The following is a 17,668-nucleotide window of genomic DNA, read 5'->3' as shown; positions in this document are numbered from 1 at the left end:
GAGAGATACACACACTAGAGGGAATGAATGGTCTCTAAGATTCTTTCCCACTTGGTCATTTTGAGGTGAATGGAATTTTTGTCACTGCGATAGGCTGCAGTTTTAATTTTTTGAATTATGTTTAATTTTGGGCCAGTGATTAGTCATTCGTTTTTCTGACTTCTGTCAGAGAAACCTGGTGGTGGTGATGGTTTTTGTCATACGTGTATATGACACAAAATTCAAACATTACAAAAGGCTATAAAGTAAAACCAGTCTCCCACCCAGCCACCCACCAATTCCCCTTCTAGGAGGCAAACACCGTTAAATAGCTTTTTGTGTATTCTTTGAGATATATTTGCTCAGATATAAATCACCCTCCCTCCCTAGCTACAGATGAATTTGCACAGCTGGTCGCTCATTCCACATGCTGTTTTCCATCTTGCTTTTTTATCACTTAAAGTGTCCTTAAGAACCTTCCTTCCTGGTCCATAAAAGGTTGCCTCCTCCTTTTCAGTGCTGTATCAAGTCTGTGGTGTGGATGTGCCATAACTCATAGAGCCAGCCCCCTGCTGATGAAGGTTTCCTTGTGTCTAGTCTTGCCTCAGTGGATGACCTTGAACAGACACCATGGGGCACGTGTGTGAGAGTAGATCTGTCGGATAAATTCCCTGAGGTGGAACTGCTGGTTTAAAGGGTGTGCATCTAATTTCTGATGCTGTTGCCCACGCATTCTCCTTGAAGTTGTGTTAATTCATCCTCCAGCGGTAGTGTGTGGAGACTGCCCATTGCCTCACTCCTTTTCACCACAGCAGGCGTTCAGACTTTTTGACCGTTGCCTATCTGATAGGGGAAAATGGTATCTTGTTGTAGTTTTAATTATCAGGAGTGAACCTGAATGTCTTTTCACGTGACCAAGAGCCGTTTATAGTGCCTTTTCTGTGAATTACTTCGTCATTTCAAATCATTTGCCCATTTTTTTCTGTTTGGTTGTGATCCGTGGCAGTTTTAATTTTTATAGCATGTGGTCCAGATAGGAGATAAAGGAGCATGATCTCTCCCACTCTCACTCTCTGTCTCTGGAAGGTAGGGTATTTTTTTTTTTTTTTTATTAATTAATTTATTTATTAGTTTCAGGTGCACAAAACAAGGCAATACCCAGACGTTCATCACCCACATCCCTCACACTGTGAATCCCCCTCCCCCCATCCACCATCCCTCCGACCCCACACCGAACCACCACACTATATACACAAAATTATAGTTGGCATTCATCAATGTCCAGCCTCTGATGTACAATGCCATGATCAGGTATCCACAGTATCCCTGAGGTGGTCTCCCAAATAGGACGCATGTCCATCGGATACCCAACAAAATCTCCACAACACTATAGAATACCTTCCCCAAATCAATTTTCAAAAGAAAAACCCTGAGGCCATCTTGTGGCCACCAGCCGCCTCCAAATCCCCCCACCCCTCCCCTCATCCCCAACCCCCTCCCACACACCCATCCAACCACTCTCGGTTTCTTCCCTGCGTCCCCAAAACTGACTCTGATCAGTTCATTCACATAGTCTTTTCTTTAGATTCCATATATAAGTGAGATCATATGGTACTTGTCTTTCTCTTTCTGACTTATTTCACTTAACATAATGTTCTCTAGATCCATCCATGTTGCTGCAAATGATAAGATTTCTTTCTTCTTTATGGCTGCGTAATACTCCATTGTATAAATGTACCACAGCTTCTTAATCCAGTCATCTACCGATGGGCATTTTGGTTGTTTCCATATCTTGGCTATTGTGTAAAGTGCTGCAATAAACATAGGAGTGCATACAGATTTTTGAATTGGAGTTTTGGATTTCTCCGGGTAGATGCCTAGGAGTGGAATTACTGGATCATAGGGTAGTTCCATTTTCAGATTCCTGAGATAAGGTAGGGTATTTTTAAATTGTTGTTCATGTTCATCTGATTCTATTTCATGATGGACTGAGTATCATCAGTAGAGAAGATTATTTATGAAATTTTAGGGCATTATTAGTATATACCCATGAGGTAATTTGTAAATTTACATAAGATATTTAGAATTCCTTTCTCTTCTAAAAATTCATAGGTATAATTCTCCATTTCCACAGTTGATTAACTATGTGGAATTCTAGGCAGCAGTTTAAAACAGAATCTCCAGAGTATATTGTTGAGAGAAAAAAAGCAAATTGCAGAAAATTCATATAGTCTGATACCTTTTATGTCTAATGAAATCAGAGAGACACCAACCGCCTGTTTTCTCTGCATGTGTATGTATGTGTTTAAATCCACAAAGGTCCTAGAGAGAGACACACACCAATAGTATGCTCTCTGGGGAGGGGACTCAAACTGGGCTGAGGTGTCATCCAAGAGCACATGAGTCTTATGTTACTTTATTTTCACTAGAAGAACTAACTCATCTATTTGTGTAATTAAAAATAATGTTTTGAAAACTCTATGGGATAACAGATGGATTTGTTAAATGCAAACTGGACTGTGAAAGGCAGCTCAAACCAGATTTAGGAGCCGCCAAGGAGCGCTGAGAGAACAACTGGGGAGTGTTTGTCCACCTGGAGCTGATCCAAGTTTTGGCTTCTTAGATTCTGACAGGTGAAGACTGGAATGCTGTGATGTATGATGGCATCATGGCATATGGGGGCCCGTCCTCTTCGGGAATGATCGTCTGCATCTACTTCATCATCCTCTTCATTTGTGGTAACTGTATCCTTTAAGCTGACCAAGGCTTTGTTACTGTCATTGTCTTGATAAGGAAGTGAATGTCCTTACCTTGTTTTGTCTGCTCTCCTTCACTGTTGCTCAGGACAGCACAGTACAGGCAGAGCCCCAGTTGGGCTTTGAGGGATGAGAGCAGGCTGAGGGGAGGGACCCTGCTACAATGCATGGGCTGCCTGGTCACCAGCTTGGTTTCACATCTCCTGTACACATCCCATGGGACAGCTTAGGGCAAAGCCAGGTGGTTCTTCGAGCCATCATCCTTGGGATAGGATGGGATGGGAGGTTAGGGGCACATTTATGTCTTCTTAAAAGCCTTCATAACCAATGGGGACCCATCTTCAATGGATTGACCTAAGCTCCCCTGAACCTAATTTTGCTGTGCTGATCTGTACATCTTTGAAGGTCAGATATCCATGGGCTAGTTGTATCATGCTGTGTAACTTCTTTCCAACTCGTTTATTCCTTTTCCCTGCCAAGAGGTATTCTGTAATCCTAGACTTTTGAAAATTCAGATCTCTCTTTACCTCTATCGGAGCCTTCGTGAGCCCACAACCTTTGGTTGTGTCTGATTTATCTCTGTCTTCCCTGCCTGGCACAAGGCCTGGCATGCGGACATCAATAAATGTTTGGTGGGAGAACAATTGTACAAACATGTGAATACCGCCTCAAGCTCACTGAGGCTCTGTTTAAAAAATAGTCTAACACATCAAAGGCGTTTTGAAAGTCTGAATGTAATTCACTCACGTCCTGTCCTCTTTAAATACTTGAATAGCTTAGTCAAGCGTGAAATCCCCTGGAAGCTATCTCATCATCAGTCTCTCGTTAGGTTATGTTTGTTTACGTGTTCAGCAACCCACCTGAGATTTTAGACTGCACAGGGCATGTGGGACAATGGTGTGCCTCTCCTGTCTCGGGTCCCGGGGCTCCCACAGTCTGTGCATCAGCCCGAGAGAGGCATTAGAGAAGGGAGCCATATTGACTTCCTGCCCATTGATTCCTGTGATTCTCAAAAATGGATTTAACGGTCAGCGAATAAGAAACAGGCGTCTTCTGATTTGGGAACCTCGTTTAGAATTTTTTTCAATCCATGGAAACCACACACAGAACATTATAGTAAAAGACAAAAACCTAATAACTTGTTCAATCACCTAACTTCTTACGATTTGAAAAAGTAAAATTCAACCACAGTCATCAAAGATTTAGCCACAGTGGGACTATTCAAAAGAATAGTCTGGCACCATTTGGCAGTAAGTCAGGCATGCTGTAGTCAGCCAGTGTGAATGAATGAATGAGGCATCTGCACACTCGGAAGGCCACTTCAGACTCTTGTGCAGTGGAGTCATCATTTGAATAATGTGTAGCCTTTACAAGGGTCCATTTTGGCAAGCATGCCCCAAATATATGTTTTGTGGGTATGTGTGTTTTAAAAGAAAGAAAACAAAATGCATAAAGCAAAATGCAAAATGCATAAAAGCACCATGTTTATGTTATAGATTGTTTTATGGAATGTGTATCATAGCTATAGATACCTAGATGTGTAGAGACACACGTATACACATGTACGCACAGTACACACATATGCACTTACATGAAGGAAATGTTGGCATTTGTAGGTTTTCATGGGTTTTAGTGAATCTTAATTTTGCTTCTCTCCAGATTGTCTTCTCCAGGTTTCTAGTTAAACAAACAAACAAACAAACAAACAAACAAACAAAAAACAGTGCTCTTGTCCTCTGGCTTTACCAAGTGAATATAGCATTAGGGGACAGTCTCCAGTTATCAGCCTCCCAGAACACAGAGGGATTATGACTATTGTTGCTATTGTTGACAATATGTAGTTGCATTAGAAAGGTGTTGTACCCTTAAAATGTTCAAATTAGATATCCTACTGAATGTCTTCTTGGCCATCGCTGTAGACAATTTGGCTGATGCTGAAAGTTTGAATACTGCTCAGAAAGAGGAAGCCGAAGAAAAAGAAAGGAAAAAGATTGCCAGGTAACCCCATTTGCACAGAGGTGTTTGCTCAGGGGACTGCCTGGGGAGCCAGCTGTAGGTGAGGCCTGGCGGAGCCACTCGGACTCCATAGCAGCTGTGCCCCCATGTTGTTGCTTTGTGGTGATTGTGGGTGGCCATGTGGGGCTGACCCACAGGAATGGAATCTGGGGCAGAATCCAGGCCCTTGGCTCTCATTCCCTCAGAGCTGAGAGTGGGAGTCACACATTCCCATGCTTAAAGAATCACTGTGGTTAATTTTGGCATCATAAAATAAATGATGCATTCAATGCTGATTAGCTCTTGAATGAGCCTTTTAATAAGATGATCCATGAAATGCATCCAGTGCCCTGAATGAACGGGAGGCCCTAAATATGGGTTGTGCTATGTTCTTGCTGTTGGTGTTGTTTCCAATTAAAGTCTGTCCTTCATTGGGCCACTGTTGATTCAGAATCTGGATTAGTGTTTTTATTAGTGTTGGTTTCTTGTGTTCTGTTCTCTCCTCTGTAGAAAAGAAAGCCTGGAAAATAAAAAGAACCACAAACCGGAAGTCAATCAGATAGCCAACAGTGACAACAAGGTATATGTTCTGAAACACCCCTTTTGTATCAAAATGCTTCTGTTGATACCACCATAAATGTACCGTTTACACAAGGAAAGTGTCCTGTGTGATATTTTGGTGTGTGAGGATGGCACACCATTATAGATTCTGGTTTCCCAGGGAATTTGGAGTGAATTTAGGCATTCAGCTGGTGGCAAGCCCATATTTTACCAGAGAACCAGTATATTCAATATTTGATGGTTTTGACCACTTATATTTTCTTTGTTGGATTTGTGTGGTCATCCCTGATCGGTGTCAGTGTCTTCTCAGTGGGGATCAAAATCAAGGCTTGTTAACAGATGTGTGTCCCCAGAGGGGGTCTCAGGATTGGGGCTGTGTGCTCAGGGCTGTCAAACTTCATCCCATGTAGGACAGCTCTGGGTTTTTCACTCTTTTGTTCACTGAGTCCGTAAATACTTTTTGCACGGTTATTGTGTGTCTGACACGGGGATCAGGAATGAACGAGACCAACAAGGTCCCTACCTGTGTAGGGCTCACTGTCTGGTAGGGAGGCCGGACTCTTCACTGAAGTTATACAGGGGGTGTGACAGTGCTAGGGCAGGAAGAGGTATGGGTGGTGGTAGCTAACTGTGGCTCGGTTGAAGTTACACCAGTTTTCTCCTCATCTGCCCTCCTACCTGAGGTCTCCAGCAGAAACATCATCGGAGCTTCTGCTGCCCCTACACACGCACTCACATACAGCACCCACTTTGTAGAGAACGTCTCTGTCCTGTGCTGACTGGCAGGGTCGAGTCTTCCCTGTGGCCCTCTGACGTGCCCTCCTCCCAAGACCTCTCTGTCATCGTAGGTTACAATTGATGACTACCGAGAAGAGGATGAGGACAAGGACCCATACCCACCTTGTGACGTGCCAGGTATGGTGGTGGAGCCCATACCTTCAGACTTTCTGCTTAGGAGTGATGGGGCTTTGCAACCACTCTGTGATCAGCGGCCGAGTCTGGCTGGCTGGCCTAGCTGGGGCACGCGCTGGGCTGCTGAGATCAAGGCCATGGGTCCAGTGTCCGTGGGGGCGGCTTCCCTCTGTTTCTTCTCTCGGTCACAGGCAGCTGGCATAACCCAAATCCCAGGGGCTGAGGAGAGAAAGTGTAGGTGAATCAGGACAAGCCCGACCTTTGCTCGGGAGTCTCTCTAGGAGGTGACCGGTTCTCACTAGTCCCCTGACACTTTCACATTTGACCAGGTGCCTTGAATGGCAGATGTGGGAGGGACTGGGGTTAGAGGAACATGGGAGACTGGTCGTGTGTGATGTGAAGTCCCACACGGTTTTCAGGCTGAAGCTGAGCGAGGAGGTTACTGGGATGGCAGTGAGAATCCCACTGCTGCCACCTTTGACCTGTGCTCAGATCTTCAACTGCTGGGACTTCATTCCACAACTCAACACGGTCACCAAACAGCCCGGCTTCCCAACCCCCTGCCTCACCACACACCCTCTGCCTGGGTTCTGAAGGGTTTCGGTGAATGTAAGCTGATAGAGGTTGTTAAAGTTTAAGACAACTTTTCATGTGAAATTGAGACGAATTCAAACCCAGATGCAGTCTTTGTTTCATGCCTATTAAAGAAGGTGCCTCGTTTAAAGTAGGTGACGAGGAAGAGGAGCAGGAGGAGGAAGAAGATGAACCTGAGGTCCCCGCTGGCCCCCGTCCTCGCAGGATCTCCGAGTTGAACATGAAAGAGAAAATCGTCCCCATTCCTGAAGGGAGCGCTTTCTTCATTCTTAGCAAGACCAACCCGTAAATACCCCCTTTCTAGCCACTTCAGGGCTGCAGCTCTCTGTGGCCCTCCAGGTTGCTTGAGGGTACCTGCGGCTCGAGTGAGGGGAAGGTGACTCCCAGCCCCTCCTGCCCCGGAGCGTCAGAGGCTCCCAAGTGCCCCAACCTCTCCCTTGCTTCAGCCGTGCGTGCCCTTGTCCTCCATCCGTTCATCGTTTCCTAGCCTGAACCACTGGGGCTGTAGGAGTGAGGCCAGGTGCGGGGTGGAGTGCCATTCCAGATTCTCTTCACCCTTAACCCCTGCACTGGGGTCAGCAGTGGTGACAGAACTGCTGCTGGGTCGGAGTCCACGACTCCGGTGTCCCGTGGGTTGTCCCCTGTGAGGTGTGTTCTATCCAGAGGATCCTTCTTTCATGAGTGGGTCTTACGTTAAGATGCTTGGGGGGGCGGGGGGCGTAGGAATTTTGTGGCCAGCTTCTGCACAGCGTCTTTATCCTGAGGTCTTATTTAGTTGATCAGTTTTCCCTATTGAGTTTTACGGCAAGAAATAGTTTTGCTCAATGATATCTCATAGGTTGAGCTCTTCAGTTCAGCTCCATGATGTCCTGCTGAAAATAGAATTTCTCCTGTTAAAATGATAGGTGCTCACCAGGAGTGTGGTGATTACTCAGAAGTGCTGTAAGAGGAAGACACTTATTTACTAGCTGGTTTCTAGGCTTTAAATCATCTGGGACTGAGTGCAATGCCAGAGGGAATAAATGACTCCTGGAAGGGTTTCTAGGCTTGCAGAAGTAGTTCTTAGCTGGCAGAGAGGAGCTCTGTATAATTCACAGGCCCCAGGGAGACAGAGGTGGGAGGCAAGTCATGCTGCAGTCCTTAGAGATTTAAAAATTGGAGGATGGTTTTTACAGCTCATCAAGATTGAGAGTTTGGATGTCTCTTTAAAAAATAGTTATTCATCCGACGATGTTCCTGATACCTATAGTCACATATATGGAAGGAATGGATTGATTCCCCTCCCCCAACACACACACAAAGCTGTGAGCTCTCCTGCCCTCACAGTCCTGGAAGCCCCTCCCCACACTCAGTTGCTTAGAGCTTTGAGAGGGCACATCCCAGCCAGAAGCAGCCCCAAAATGGAGTGTTTGAAGTAAGGGGTCACCTTCCTATAAAGTTGACTCCACTTTTGAAAGTTAAAAAAAATCTTTTCAAAGGAAAACCTGCATGTGTTCTGTACCTTCCACACCCCCCCCAATCTTTACATTCTAAAGTCGAATATTGGGGTTGAGGGTAGCAGACACGAACTAGCCCCTGGGACGTCGGGGGGCAGCAGGAGAGGGTCTGATGGCCCACTGAGCCGTCATGAGGGCCGGGACTGGGGGAGCTGGGCGTGTGCTGCCCTGCCTGGCTTCCCAGGATTACAGGACTCTGTGACAGCCCTGCCACATGGTGCAGTAAGGTCCTTATGAAATTCTTGCATGGCAATGTAACTCTCTCTTCACTCTCTCTCACAGGCGTGCTCCTTGTCGATCAGCTCCTCCCTCCCCCCGCCCCGCCCAAAATAGCACTTGAGACAGAATCTCCACATAACAGGAGATTCGCCAAGCCTTACTTACTGCAGTCATATTTTAATACAGCCCAACTGCAGTACAAGAAAGGGATAGCTCTCATTCTTTGTGAGCATCTGCGATCATCTTCGGCCCCAACCTCCCTTCTAGGCAGGAAAAGTAAGCACTAGGCTTCATGCTATAGTGGGAAAACGTCATAGTCACACCTGCATGGGAAACCTGCCTCTGGTCCTTGCTAGCTGTGTCATCTTAAGAAAGTTTTTTCACATCCTTCAGCCTCAGTTTCCCCACCTTTAGGAGGATCATCCCCACATTTAAAGACTCAGTAAATGGTCCGACGTGGTGCACCGACCCAGAGCTGTTGCACCGAGGGCCCTCAGGGTGTGCAGGGTTTCGGGGGGCTAATAGTCAGGTGGTTCTGGTTTGCTGGGTGGGGGCATGGGTGGCACAGCTGATAGCTGTCCTCTGTCTGACGTGTCACCACTGAGTAGCCCCGGCATGCTGAAGAGGCTGGCCCGTCTGCTCAGGCCCTGCCTGGGGCTGTGTCCATGTAGTGGCTTTTCCCACAGGATCCGCGTGGGCTGCCACAAGCTCATCAACCACCACATCTTCACCAACCTCATCCTCGTCTTCATCATGCTGAGCAGTGCCTCCCTCGCAGCCGAGGACCCCATCCGCAGCCACTCCTTCCGGAACACTGTAAGCCCCTGAGCAAGGACAAGAGGGTGGGGCTCCCTCTCGGGTCACACTGGCCTCCGCTGTCATCCAGGCAGGGCCTACATAGGCCCAACATGTTAAAGCTAGAGTAGGCCGCTCCTTCACCTGTAAGCATTTTATGTTTTAGGTTTGTGTGTACCAGAGGTGTTTTATTTTATCGGGACAACCTTTATTGAATCATATATTTTCAACTTCATTTTAAATAGTCTGCAGTAACTTATAGTGTATTCAGGGACCTCTCCATTCCTTGCTGCCAACATTTTGGTCCCTCTTTTCTCCTTGGTCAAATTAACATCCACACCTGTTTTGAGATTTCTGCCTAGTGGGAAGCATCCAGCAGGAGAGAAAGTAAAATTGAATCCAGGTATGTCACATGCCCAGGAGCTCTTATTTAGGGTTGGAGGGGAAGACATATCTTACCTAGATGGAATTCACAAAGCTATTTGGCTCCATTACTGAGGAGAAATATAAGTCGGGGAGATGATGAGATGTGAGGTTGAGTGGTTCAGTGGAAAGGAAGAACTGTGTTTTGGTATTGCAGGAGATGGTTTTATGAAGAAAACAAGTAGAGGTTTAAGTTTTCTATTTTTAATTGGTTTCATATCTTAGGCATATCACCCTTCCACTGAATCTGTGGTGGACAGAAATGATACCTAGATTAGTTCTGGCCTAAGCAGACGTAGCCTATTGCCTCTCTGGCCTTGACAGTGTAGTGAGTGTCAGATGATAACTGAGAAACCCTCCCAGGAGAGGGAGGCCCACAAATGTGTGCGGCCAACAGGCGACGCTGCCTTGCCTGGTTGGCACCTCTCTGTACATGAGATTGTCAGAGATTTGAGGAGTAAGACAAATCACTAGATCAGTGCCCCAGGATTTGGGTTGTGATAGCCAGGCCTCGTGCTATGTCTTTCCATTTCTAGTCTCTTGGTTTGAAGCTTAGCAAACCCAACCTATCAATCAGATTGATAAAACACACACTCTGACACGAAGATAAAAAGAACTTTCCCTCAAGGCACATGTTGGTGTTGATGTAAAGATGAAGGGCCTGAGTCTGTCTTTACTCACAGATTAGCGTGTTTGTTAGAGGTTCTGAGGTTGTTTCTATCTAAGCATTCAAATGGAACAAAGACCGGGGTGTCATTGAGTTCCATCATAAAAGTGAGACCCAAGGGGAAAAGCTGTATGGGAAAAGACGTTACGTGATAGACTAGGTCAGGAGCTAGTCTAGAACACCGATTGACAGTTAATTTACACTGGGGCTTCCTGTTCTTAGTTTTTATTGTAATTACTTCCCCATGAGTTTATTTCCCTGCTGCTTTTCCCAAGAATGTTATTGTTGTTTTTAAATATGTGTATTTATTGTTTTTACAATACTGCATTGTTTTTACAGTATTGTTTTTACAATACTACAGTTGTTGTTTTTTTAAATTGTGGTAAGCACACTTAACATGAGATCTACCCTCTTAACAAATTGTTAAGTGTATAACACAGTATTCGTAACGATAGGTACCATGCTGTATGGCAGATCTCCAGAACTTATTTATTTCCTGTGCCTGAAACTTTATGTCCCTTGAACTCCCCATTGCCCCTCCCTCAGCCCCGAACCGCCTCCATTCCCCTTCATGTCTATGTGTTCGACTACATGTCACTGGAATAATGCAGTGTGTTCTCTTGCATTTTGCTTTTTTTTTCTTTAATCTTAGCTGAGTTATTAGTGAAAAACAGGATGGAGGCTGGATGAGGAAAAAAACAACTTGAATCTAAGAGCTTTGACCCCCCCCAGCCCAGGTTGAGTTGTTGGCTTCTGGGCAGCAGTGTCCTTCTTGGCCACCCAGGTACTTTCAACAGTACCTGTCCTTCTGTGACCATGGAGGAAATGAGGATGGGCAGAGGCCTGTAGTGTACTGGAAATACCTTGCATTGCCTGGCCGGAAACACAGAAAAGTTCAGCAAAACTTATAAATCCAAAAATGGAAGCAGTTTGGATAACGAATACCTTCTGAAGAGGGAACTTCACCTGAGGAGAGCTGGCCTTTGAAGCAGAGCTCCTCACCTTGGAATAGAGCAGTGAAGGACCCCTGGGGTGGACCCCACACTTAAACAGCAAGGCCCATGGCTCCTGACTAGCATTCCACTGCCTAGCTCCTTGCTCAGCAGTGCCATGACTGGCTCTGTGACCTGAGCAGGTGCCTCTTACGTGCTTGCCAGCATCTTCTCATCTGCTAATGAAAGGAGTCGGTCCGGTGGTCTCCACTGTCCCTTCTGCTCTGATTTCTTCAGTTTTTTCAAACTATAAAGCACAGTCGTAATGACAATAAGCAGCCAAGATGGCTTCTTCTGCTGGCAGTCTCGGCTGCCATCTTTGTGGTTGAGGGTCATTGTAAGCAGCCTTAGTTGAGTGGTGGTCAGACTTCTTGCTTCTGGCCCTCCTGCCTCTATGGCTTTGAGAAGAGGCAGAGCCCCAGAGCCGGTGAGCAGGACTCAGTTGGAGAGTAGACCGTATTTTCAGGAATACAGACAAAGTAGCCTGATCTGATAATTCAAAGGCCAGGTCAGTCTGTTCTTTGAGTGGGCCCAGTGAGGTTTAAAAAAAAAAAAAAAAAGAAACAAAAAACACAGAGTTGGGAGTGAGCGGTGTTAGATACAGAGCAAGATGGTAAGTGAAACTCTTCCTTAAGGACTTATCCAGCCCCACACATTAGTGGGGCAAAGGTGTTTACTCCCTGATTACATGGGCTAGAATTAGAGGGGACATGTGAAAGCTTCTGGCCCCATTTAATGGCACTTACGTCATTTTTTACATTTCTCCACCACTCTGAAGTTCAGCTGGATGGCAACATATTTCATTCAGTCAAAAATGCAGTTAAAAATTCAAAATGTGTGTAAGACTCTAATTTATCTGATGCCACAAGTAATTTGTCAGTGTGGTGCTCTGATGAGAAAAGGTTATCAATAAAGCACTTTCAGAAATGAGTCTCTGTCTAAGACGTGAGACTGGAAAGAGTCAGCATGAGTGGTTAAAGCAGGTAAGTATTTCCAAGTGCTCTTTGTTGATCATAAAGATGAGCTGTCATTGGACCAGGTGGTGCATTTATGAGCATCTCTGCACTTACCCAGGGTGGCAAGCGTATCCCGGGAGGATGGGTCTCTGACAGCATGGGATGGGGGAGTTCAACCCATGGGCGTGTGGCTTTGGAGCTTGTCCAGATGCCTTTTCTCATTTCATTGTTGTACCTTTCAGATACTGGGTTACTTTGACTATGCTTTCACAGCCATCTTTACTGTTGAAATCCTGTTAAAGGTAATGGCTTTTTCATTGATCCTCACATACTCTAAAGCAGCTGTAGCAATAATAGTTGCAATTCTTTGTTTGCGTTCCAGATGCTAGGTTATGCAGATTATGTCTTCACTGCTGTTTTTGCATTTGAGATCGGTTTGAAGGTAACAGGTTCCACAGCGGTGTGTTTAAGGAGCCTGCTCCTGCATGTAACACACAGCAAAGCAGCGTGAAGTGCTTTTGATGATTTTTGTTTTTTGTCTTCTGTGATCAAGCTTACACTTTTTTCTTTTTTAAACCAAAGGAGTTTTTTCTGAGACTGTTCAACTTGTTTTTGCTGTTCCTTTTTAACCTTTGATGCATGTAGGAGCTACTTTGGCTTCATAATAGTGATTGGAAATTGTTTTGCTCTTTTTCATATATCCTCTGAAATATGTCAATTGATAACAGATACATCACTGTGTGAACTTTCTTCCACCCTTCCTGACGTCAACGTGGGGGAAAGCACTTATCCTATGAAGGGAATGTATCTCTTCTCATTTCTTTGACTAAATTATGTTTCAGGAGCCTAAAATGGTAGCACACTATTTTCTTGCAACAGGATTTTCAAGATAATTTGGATCTATTTGTGCTAAAATATTTTATATCCGTTTTACTGGATGGGCTTACATTTACACAAACAAAAAGAACACCCTTTAGACAGGGCACCCTAAATGTATTGCCCGTGCTTGAGCTCACAGGGACCATCGCTGCCTGTGGTTTGTGTACTGATGATGAAGTTAAAGGCCAGTCTGGGGTGAGCTCATTCCTTATGTACCCAGAGGTCTGGAGACCAACAGCAGAAACCAAGAACCTCTAGACTTGCTAAGTGGTGTGGGTTATTGTCATACTGGACACAATCCCTGTGACAACTGTCAGAGCAACCATCTCCTAGTGGGGAGATCAGCTGGGAAATGAGGACTTTCAACCATCATTTTCTTTAAACCATTTTGAGTTTTTTATGTGTGCATCTCAAGGAAAAAAATGTATTTTATGTTAGGCTACTGTGTAACTTGGGCTCTTTACAAAATCTTCTATGAAATGAAACCTCAGTTACCGTTGCTAGGGAATGGGGTATTTATTTTCTTTCAATGATGATGATGATGATGATGACGACGATGTAATGAAAACATTAGCGTAACACCAACTAACCAACCAACCTCTGTGTAAACGTTTGTGAAAAACCTTCTAAAAATTTGAGTTCATTTTCCTGCCTTGAAGCCAGTGCATTTGATTGACAGTTCTGTCCTGCGTCAGATCTGTGCCCGGGTAGTGAGCAGATTCTAACAATGGTCTTCATGGTGAGGTGCACGGATGCAGAAGGCACTGGGCGTGGGGGGCAAGGACAGACACCCAGCCTCTGCTTGATCCCGAGCTGTTTTTTGTAATTTTCCTTCTCTTCCTCAAACTGAATGGAGAAATGTTCTACTTAATCTGTTCACCTGGTTAATTGAGGTTTTATTTTACTTTCCACGTTTTAGTTGTTGAATATACCGTGTTTCCCCGAAAATAAGACCTAGCCAGACAATTAGCTCCAATACGTCTTTTGGAGCAAAAATTAATATAAGACCTGGTATTCTATTGTATTGTGTTGTATTGTATTATATTATATTATACCCGGTATTATATTATATTATACCCAGTATTATATTATATTATATTATATTATATTATATTATATTATACATGGTCTTATAGTAAAATAAGACTGGGTCTTATATTAATTTTTGCTCCAAAGGACGCATTAGGGCTGATTGTCTGGCTAGGAGTTATTTTTGGGCAAACATGGTAGTTACTTTCAGGCTTTGGGGCAAATAAGATACAGGTTTATTTAAAAGAAAAAGAATTATTGCTTTTCAATTTCTGTATATTCAGTGACTTAAATCTTCCAAGTCCTTCTTCATTTTGAAAGTATTTTAGAAAGTTGAATATAAGCTAAAACAAGAGGATTCAGGAAATGGAGATTCGCCAAGAAGCATGGGACATTTGAAATGGTGGTTCCTCGTGGCCCTGGGAAGATTTGGAAGGCTTTTTGGTTATTTGGTACATGTGACATTGCCAGTTTTGTAGGTCATAAAAGGTTGAGTATTGGCAATTTTATATGATCTAATTTTATTAGTTCCCCATTCTGCCTTTCCTCTCCTATTCTTATCTGAGCTCCTATTCTTATCTGAGCCTTCCTCCACTTTTTTTTTTTTTTTTTTTTAATGTTAACAGTGAATTCTGTGTATTTTGCTTTTTCCCCCTCTGGGGAAATTCCTCACTAAACTCCTTTCCCATCGTCAGTGGGAAACTCACTGGGGCACTCAGAGTGGGCTCTGGGTACACATGGATGGCACTAGAGAGCAGCGAGACTGATCCAAGCGAGACAGACGTGTGGGACAGCTTCCTAGCCACACCTCGCCTGCACTAGAGTAACTGGACTTGGAAGAGTTCTTTAAAATGGATGTATTGTGAAGGACCATCAGCAGCAGTAAGGAGCCTACCTAAGAAAATGCCATTTAGACAGAGCCCGTGAGCACTGGGCTCCATCACTTTTTCTAGCCCCCTGGACTCGGACAATGCAAGCTCTCCTGGGGTCTCAGAGGGGCCAGAGCCAGCATTTTTAGGGGAAGCTAAGTTGTCTGGGCAGCAGTTTCTGCCTCATGAGGATGGTCCATGTGGACTCTATCCTGAGACAGGCTCTGTGGACATGCCAACAATGTATTCATATTTGCAATTTGTTGTCGCTGTACTAAAGACTGAATTGTTCTCTTCTTTTTAAATGTGCCCCCAATCAGCTGCCCTTTATCAATTTTTGAGCAAATTATGCAATTGCTCAGCCCTGTTGGTTTACATTTCTGGTTTCCTAACACACTTGTTAATAGTCATACTTTCCTCAAGATTTTGTAAAGAGCCCAGGTTTCTTTTCTTCTGGAGAGAAATCACAGTAAATTCACCCATGGTTCTGCTTATAGATGACGACTTTTGGAGCTTTCCTCCACAAAGGGGCCTTCTGCAGGAACTACTTCAATCTGCTGGATATGCTGGTTGTTGGGGTGTCTCTGGTGTCATTTGGGATCCAGTAAGTCTACTGGGGTACGGGTGTGTGTACACACAGGACTGTTGGGCAGGATGGTTTACATGAGGAATTTTACATAATTCATAAAGGCTAGACATCATTTAATGATTACATTTAGTTAATGTGGAAAAGCTTTATTTATGCCCATGCCAGAAAGCACTGGGATAATTACTGTGTTCTTGTGTTTCTCTTTCTTTTCTTGCCCGTTACTAGGTTGGGCTTATTACTTTCTGTGATACTTGCTTTCAACAGAGGGTGAAAGAAGCCAGATTCTAGTACTGCTTCCCCCCGGGGGCTGGTCCCAGGGCCTTGAGGGCCTCCTCTCCTAGGGCCTCAGTTCCCCATCAGTACAGGAGCGGGTAGGAACAGGTGGCTTGTTGGGGCCCTTCCAGCTTAGACAGTGAAGGCTTCCCTTGATCACCAGGATATACCAGCTCTATGACCCTTTTCTTTGGGCCTTTACATCTTTCATCTGGAAGGGAGCTTAGACTGCAGGTCAGGGCCCTAGATCCTTTCCATGGCATTTAGGGCTTTCTGTAGGGAACAGCTCAGGCTGCATGCTGCCTGCCTGCTGTACCCAGGGGTCTGAAGCTCCAGTGGGAGCATCCAGGGGTGGCCTTGCTTTCCTGCTGACTTACAAGTACCACTGCTCGGGTGCTGGCCATCAGTACCCCCATATGAAAGCATGCACGCACACCTCTACACTAAAGGTGAATGGGGAAGCTCTGTCTCCCTCAGAAGACCAAAGACTGCTGCGTATAACAGCCCCCTGTGGTAGCGGTCCTCTTCATCTCCCACCACCGCCTGGGGGCGAGGGGGGAAGCCATGTAGCGGCAGCTTGGAAGGACATTCCCACCAGTAGCTTTGCCACTCCTATAAACTCCAAGCTGCACCTGCCCTCTGCAGCTGCAGCCCTTGCCCACTGTTTCCAAGCCTGTGCTCTGGCCACACCCAACTACCTGCCGTGCTAAATGAGCTGGACTCTCATCCAGGACCGGCCTACTTGCTGCTCCCTGGGCCTGCAGCACCTTCCCCGTTGTCTAGCCAACTGCCACTCCCCCCAGACTCAGCTGGATATCACTTCCCTGGGGGTCCTTCCCAGGATCCCCATGGTGGTGCTCCCCCAGCTGCGTCACCTCTCTTGTCATACCTGTCACACAGGGCTGTGATTGCCCACCAAACAGTGGACTTGTTGAAGGCCAGAGAAGCCCAGTGCCAAAGCATTGCAGCAGGGCTACAAATTTAGAAAACAAAGCCAAACAAATGAAACCGAAGCCTCAAAGCCAGTCTACCTAGTGTATACATCAAGTGAAAAGAACAAAGTCAATTCCTAAATCTCGTCTCTGCCATGGTTAGCTGTGCACCTAAGTTGGCCTCAGGGAGTGCCAGTAGGCCTGGCTGAGGAGGTGCGTGGGTGTGGCCTGGACAGAGAAGACCCATGAGTCTGCATCATGGGGAGAGGTTAGCTCAGCTCACATGGGTCCCACCACGTTGCGTAGTGGCAGTAAAGGGAGAGCCAAATGAAATAATATCCAAAGTATTTTATCCATGTGTAATACACTCTGCTTTCTTTCCTCCCTCTGCTCTTTTCCTTAGATCCAGTGCCATCTCTGTTGTGAAGATTCTGAGGGTCTTAAGGGTCCTGAGGCCACTTAGGGCAATCAACAGAGCGAAAGGACTTAAGGTTTGGGCTTCTCTCCTCCAGGCTGGGCTTGCTTTGCTGTGGTTCACTGTAATTACTGACTTTTCTGGGCCAGAGCTAGGCTGACATCCGACGGATTTTAAAGTGGGGTATATGTTTGAAAAAGACATTTCTACCTATTTTCTATGTATCTACCTCTGCCAAGTACTGATAGCATTTTTAACTATTATCGTTTTCTTTATTTTTGTTCATTTAAGATATTTTCTTTAATGTGATTACTGTTCACTTATTACTTTTTTTCAT

At 45.2% G+C, this 17,668-nt stretch overlaps 1 protein-coding gene across 9 annotated transcripts in view; it reads left to right on the top strand.

Annotated features, from left to right (window-relative positions):
- CACNA1D (calcium voltage-gated channel subunit alpha1 D) overlaps window positions 1–17,668 on the top strand; it is a 308,623-nt gene that overhangs the window by 219,888 nt on the left and 71,067 nt on the right. For 8 of the 9 annotated variants that reach the window (XM_081073050.1, XM_081073054.1, XM_081073051.1 and 5 more), the window contains 9 exons: window positions 2,603–2,723; window positions 4,619–4,733; window positions 5,241–5,310; window positions 6,140–6,206; window positions 6,932–7,082; window positions 9,199–9,328; window positions 12,588–12,647; window positions 15,620–15,726; window positions 17,320–17,407. In XM_081073050.1, coding sequence (XP_080929176.1) covers window positions 2,603–2,723; window positions 4,619–4,733; window positions 5,241–5,310; window positions 6,140–6,206; window positions 6,932–7,082; window positions 9,199–9,328; window positions 12,588–12,647; window positions 15,620–15,726; window positions 17,320–17,407 — 909 coding nt within the window. Of the gene's footprint in view, window positions 1–2,602; window positions 2,724–4,618; window positions 4,734–5,240; window positions 5,311–6,139; window positions 6,207–6,928; window positions 7,083–9,198; window positions 9,329–12,587; window positions 12,648–15,619; window positions 15,727–17,319; window positions 17,408–17,668 lie in introns of all 9 variants that reach the window. The other variant, XM_081073048.1, reaches the window with a different exon arrangement.

The sequence above is a fragment of the Rhinolophus hipposideros genome, assembly GCF_964194185.1.
Source record: "Rhinolophus hipposideros genome assembly, chromosome: 14".
NCBI classification, from domain to species: Eukaryota; Metazoa; Chordata; class Mammalia; order Chiroptera; family Rhinolophidae; genus Rhinolophus; species Rhinolophus hipposideros.
The sequence above is the reverse complement of the archived record's forward strand: the minus strand, read 5'-3'. Positions and strand labels throughout refer to the sequence as shown.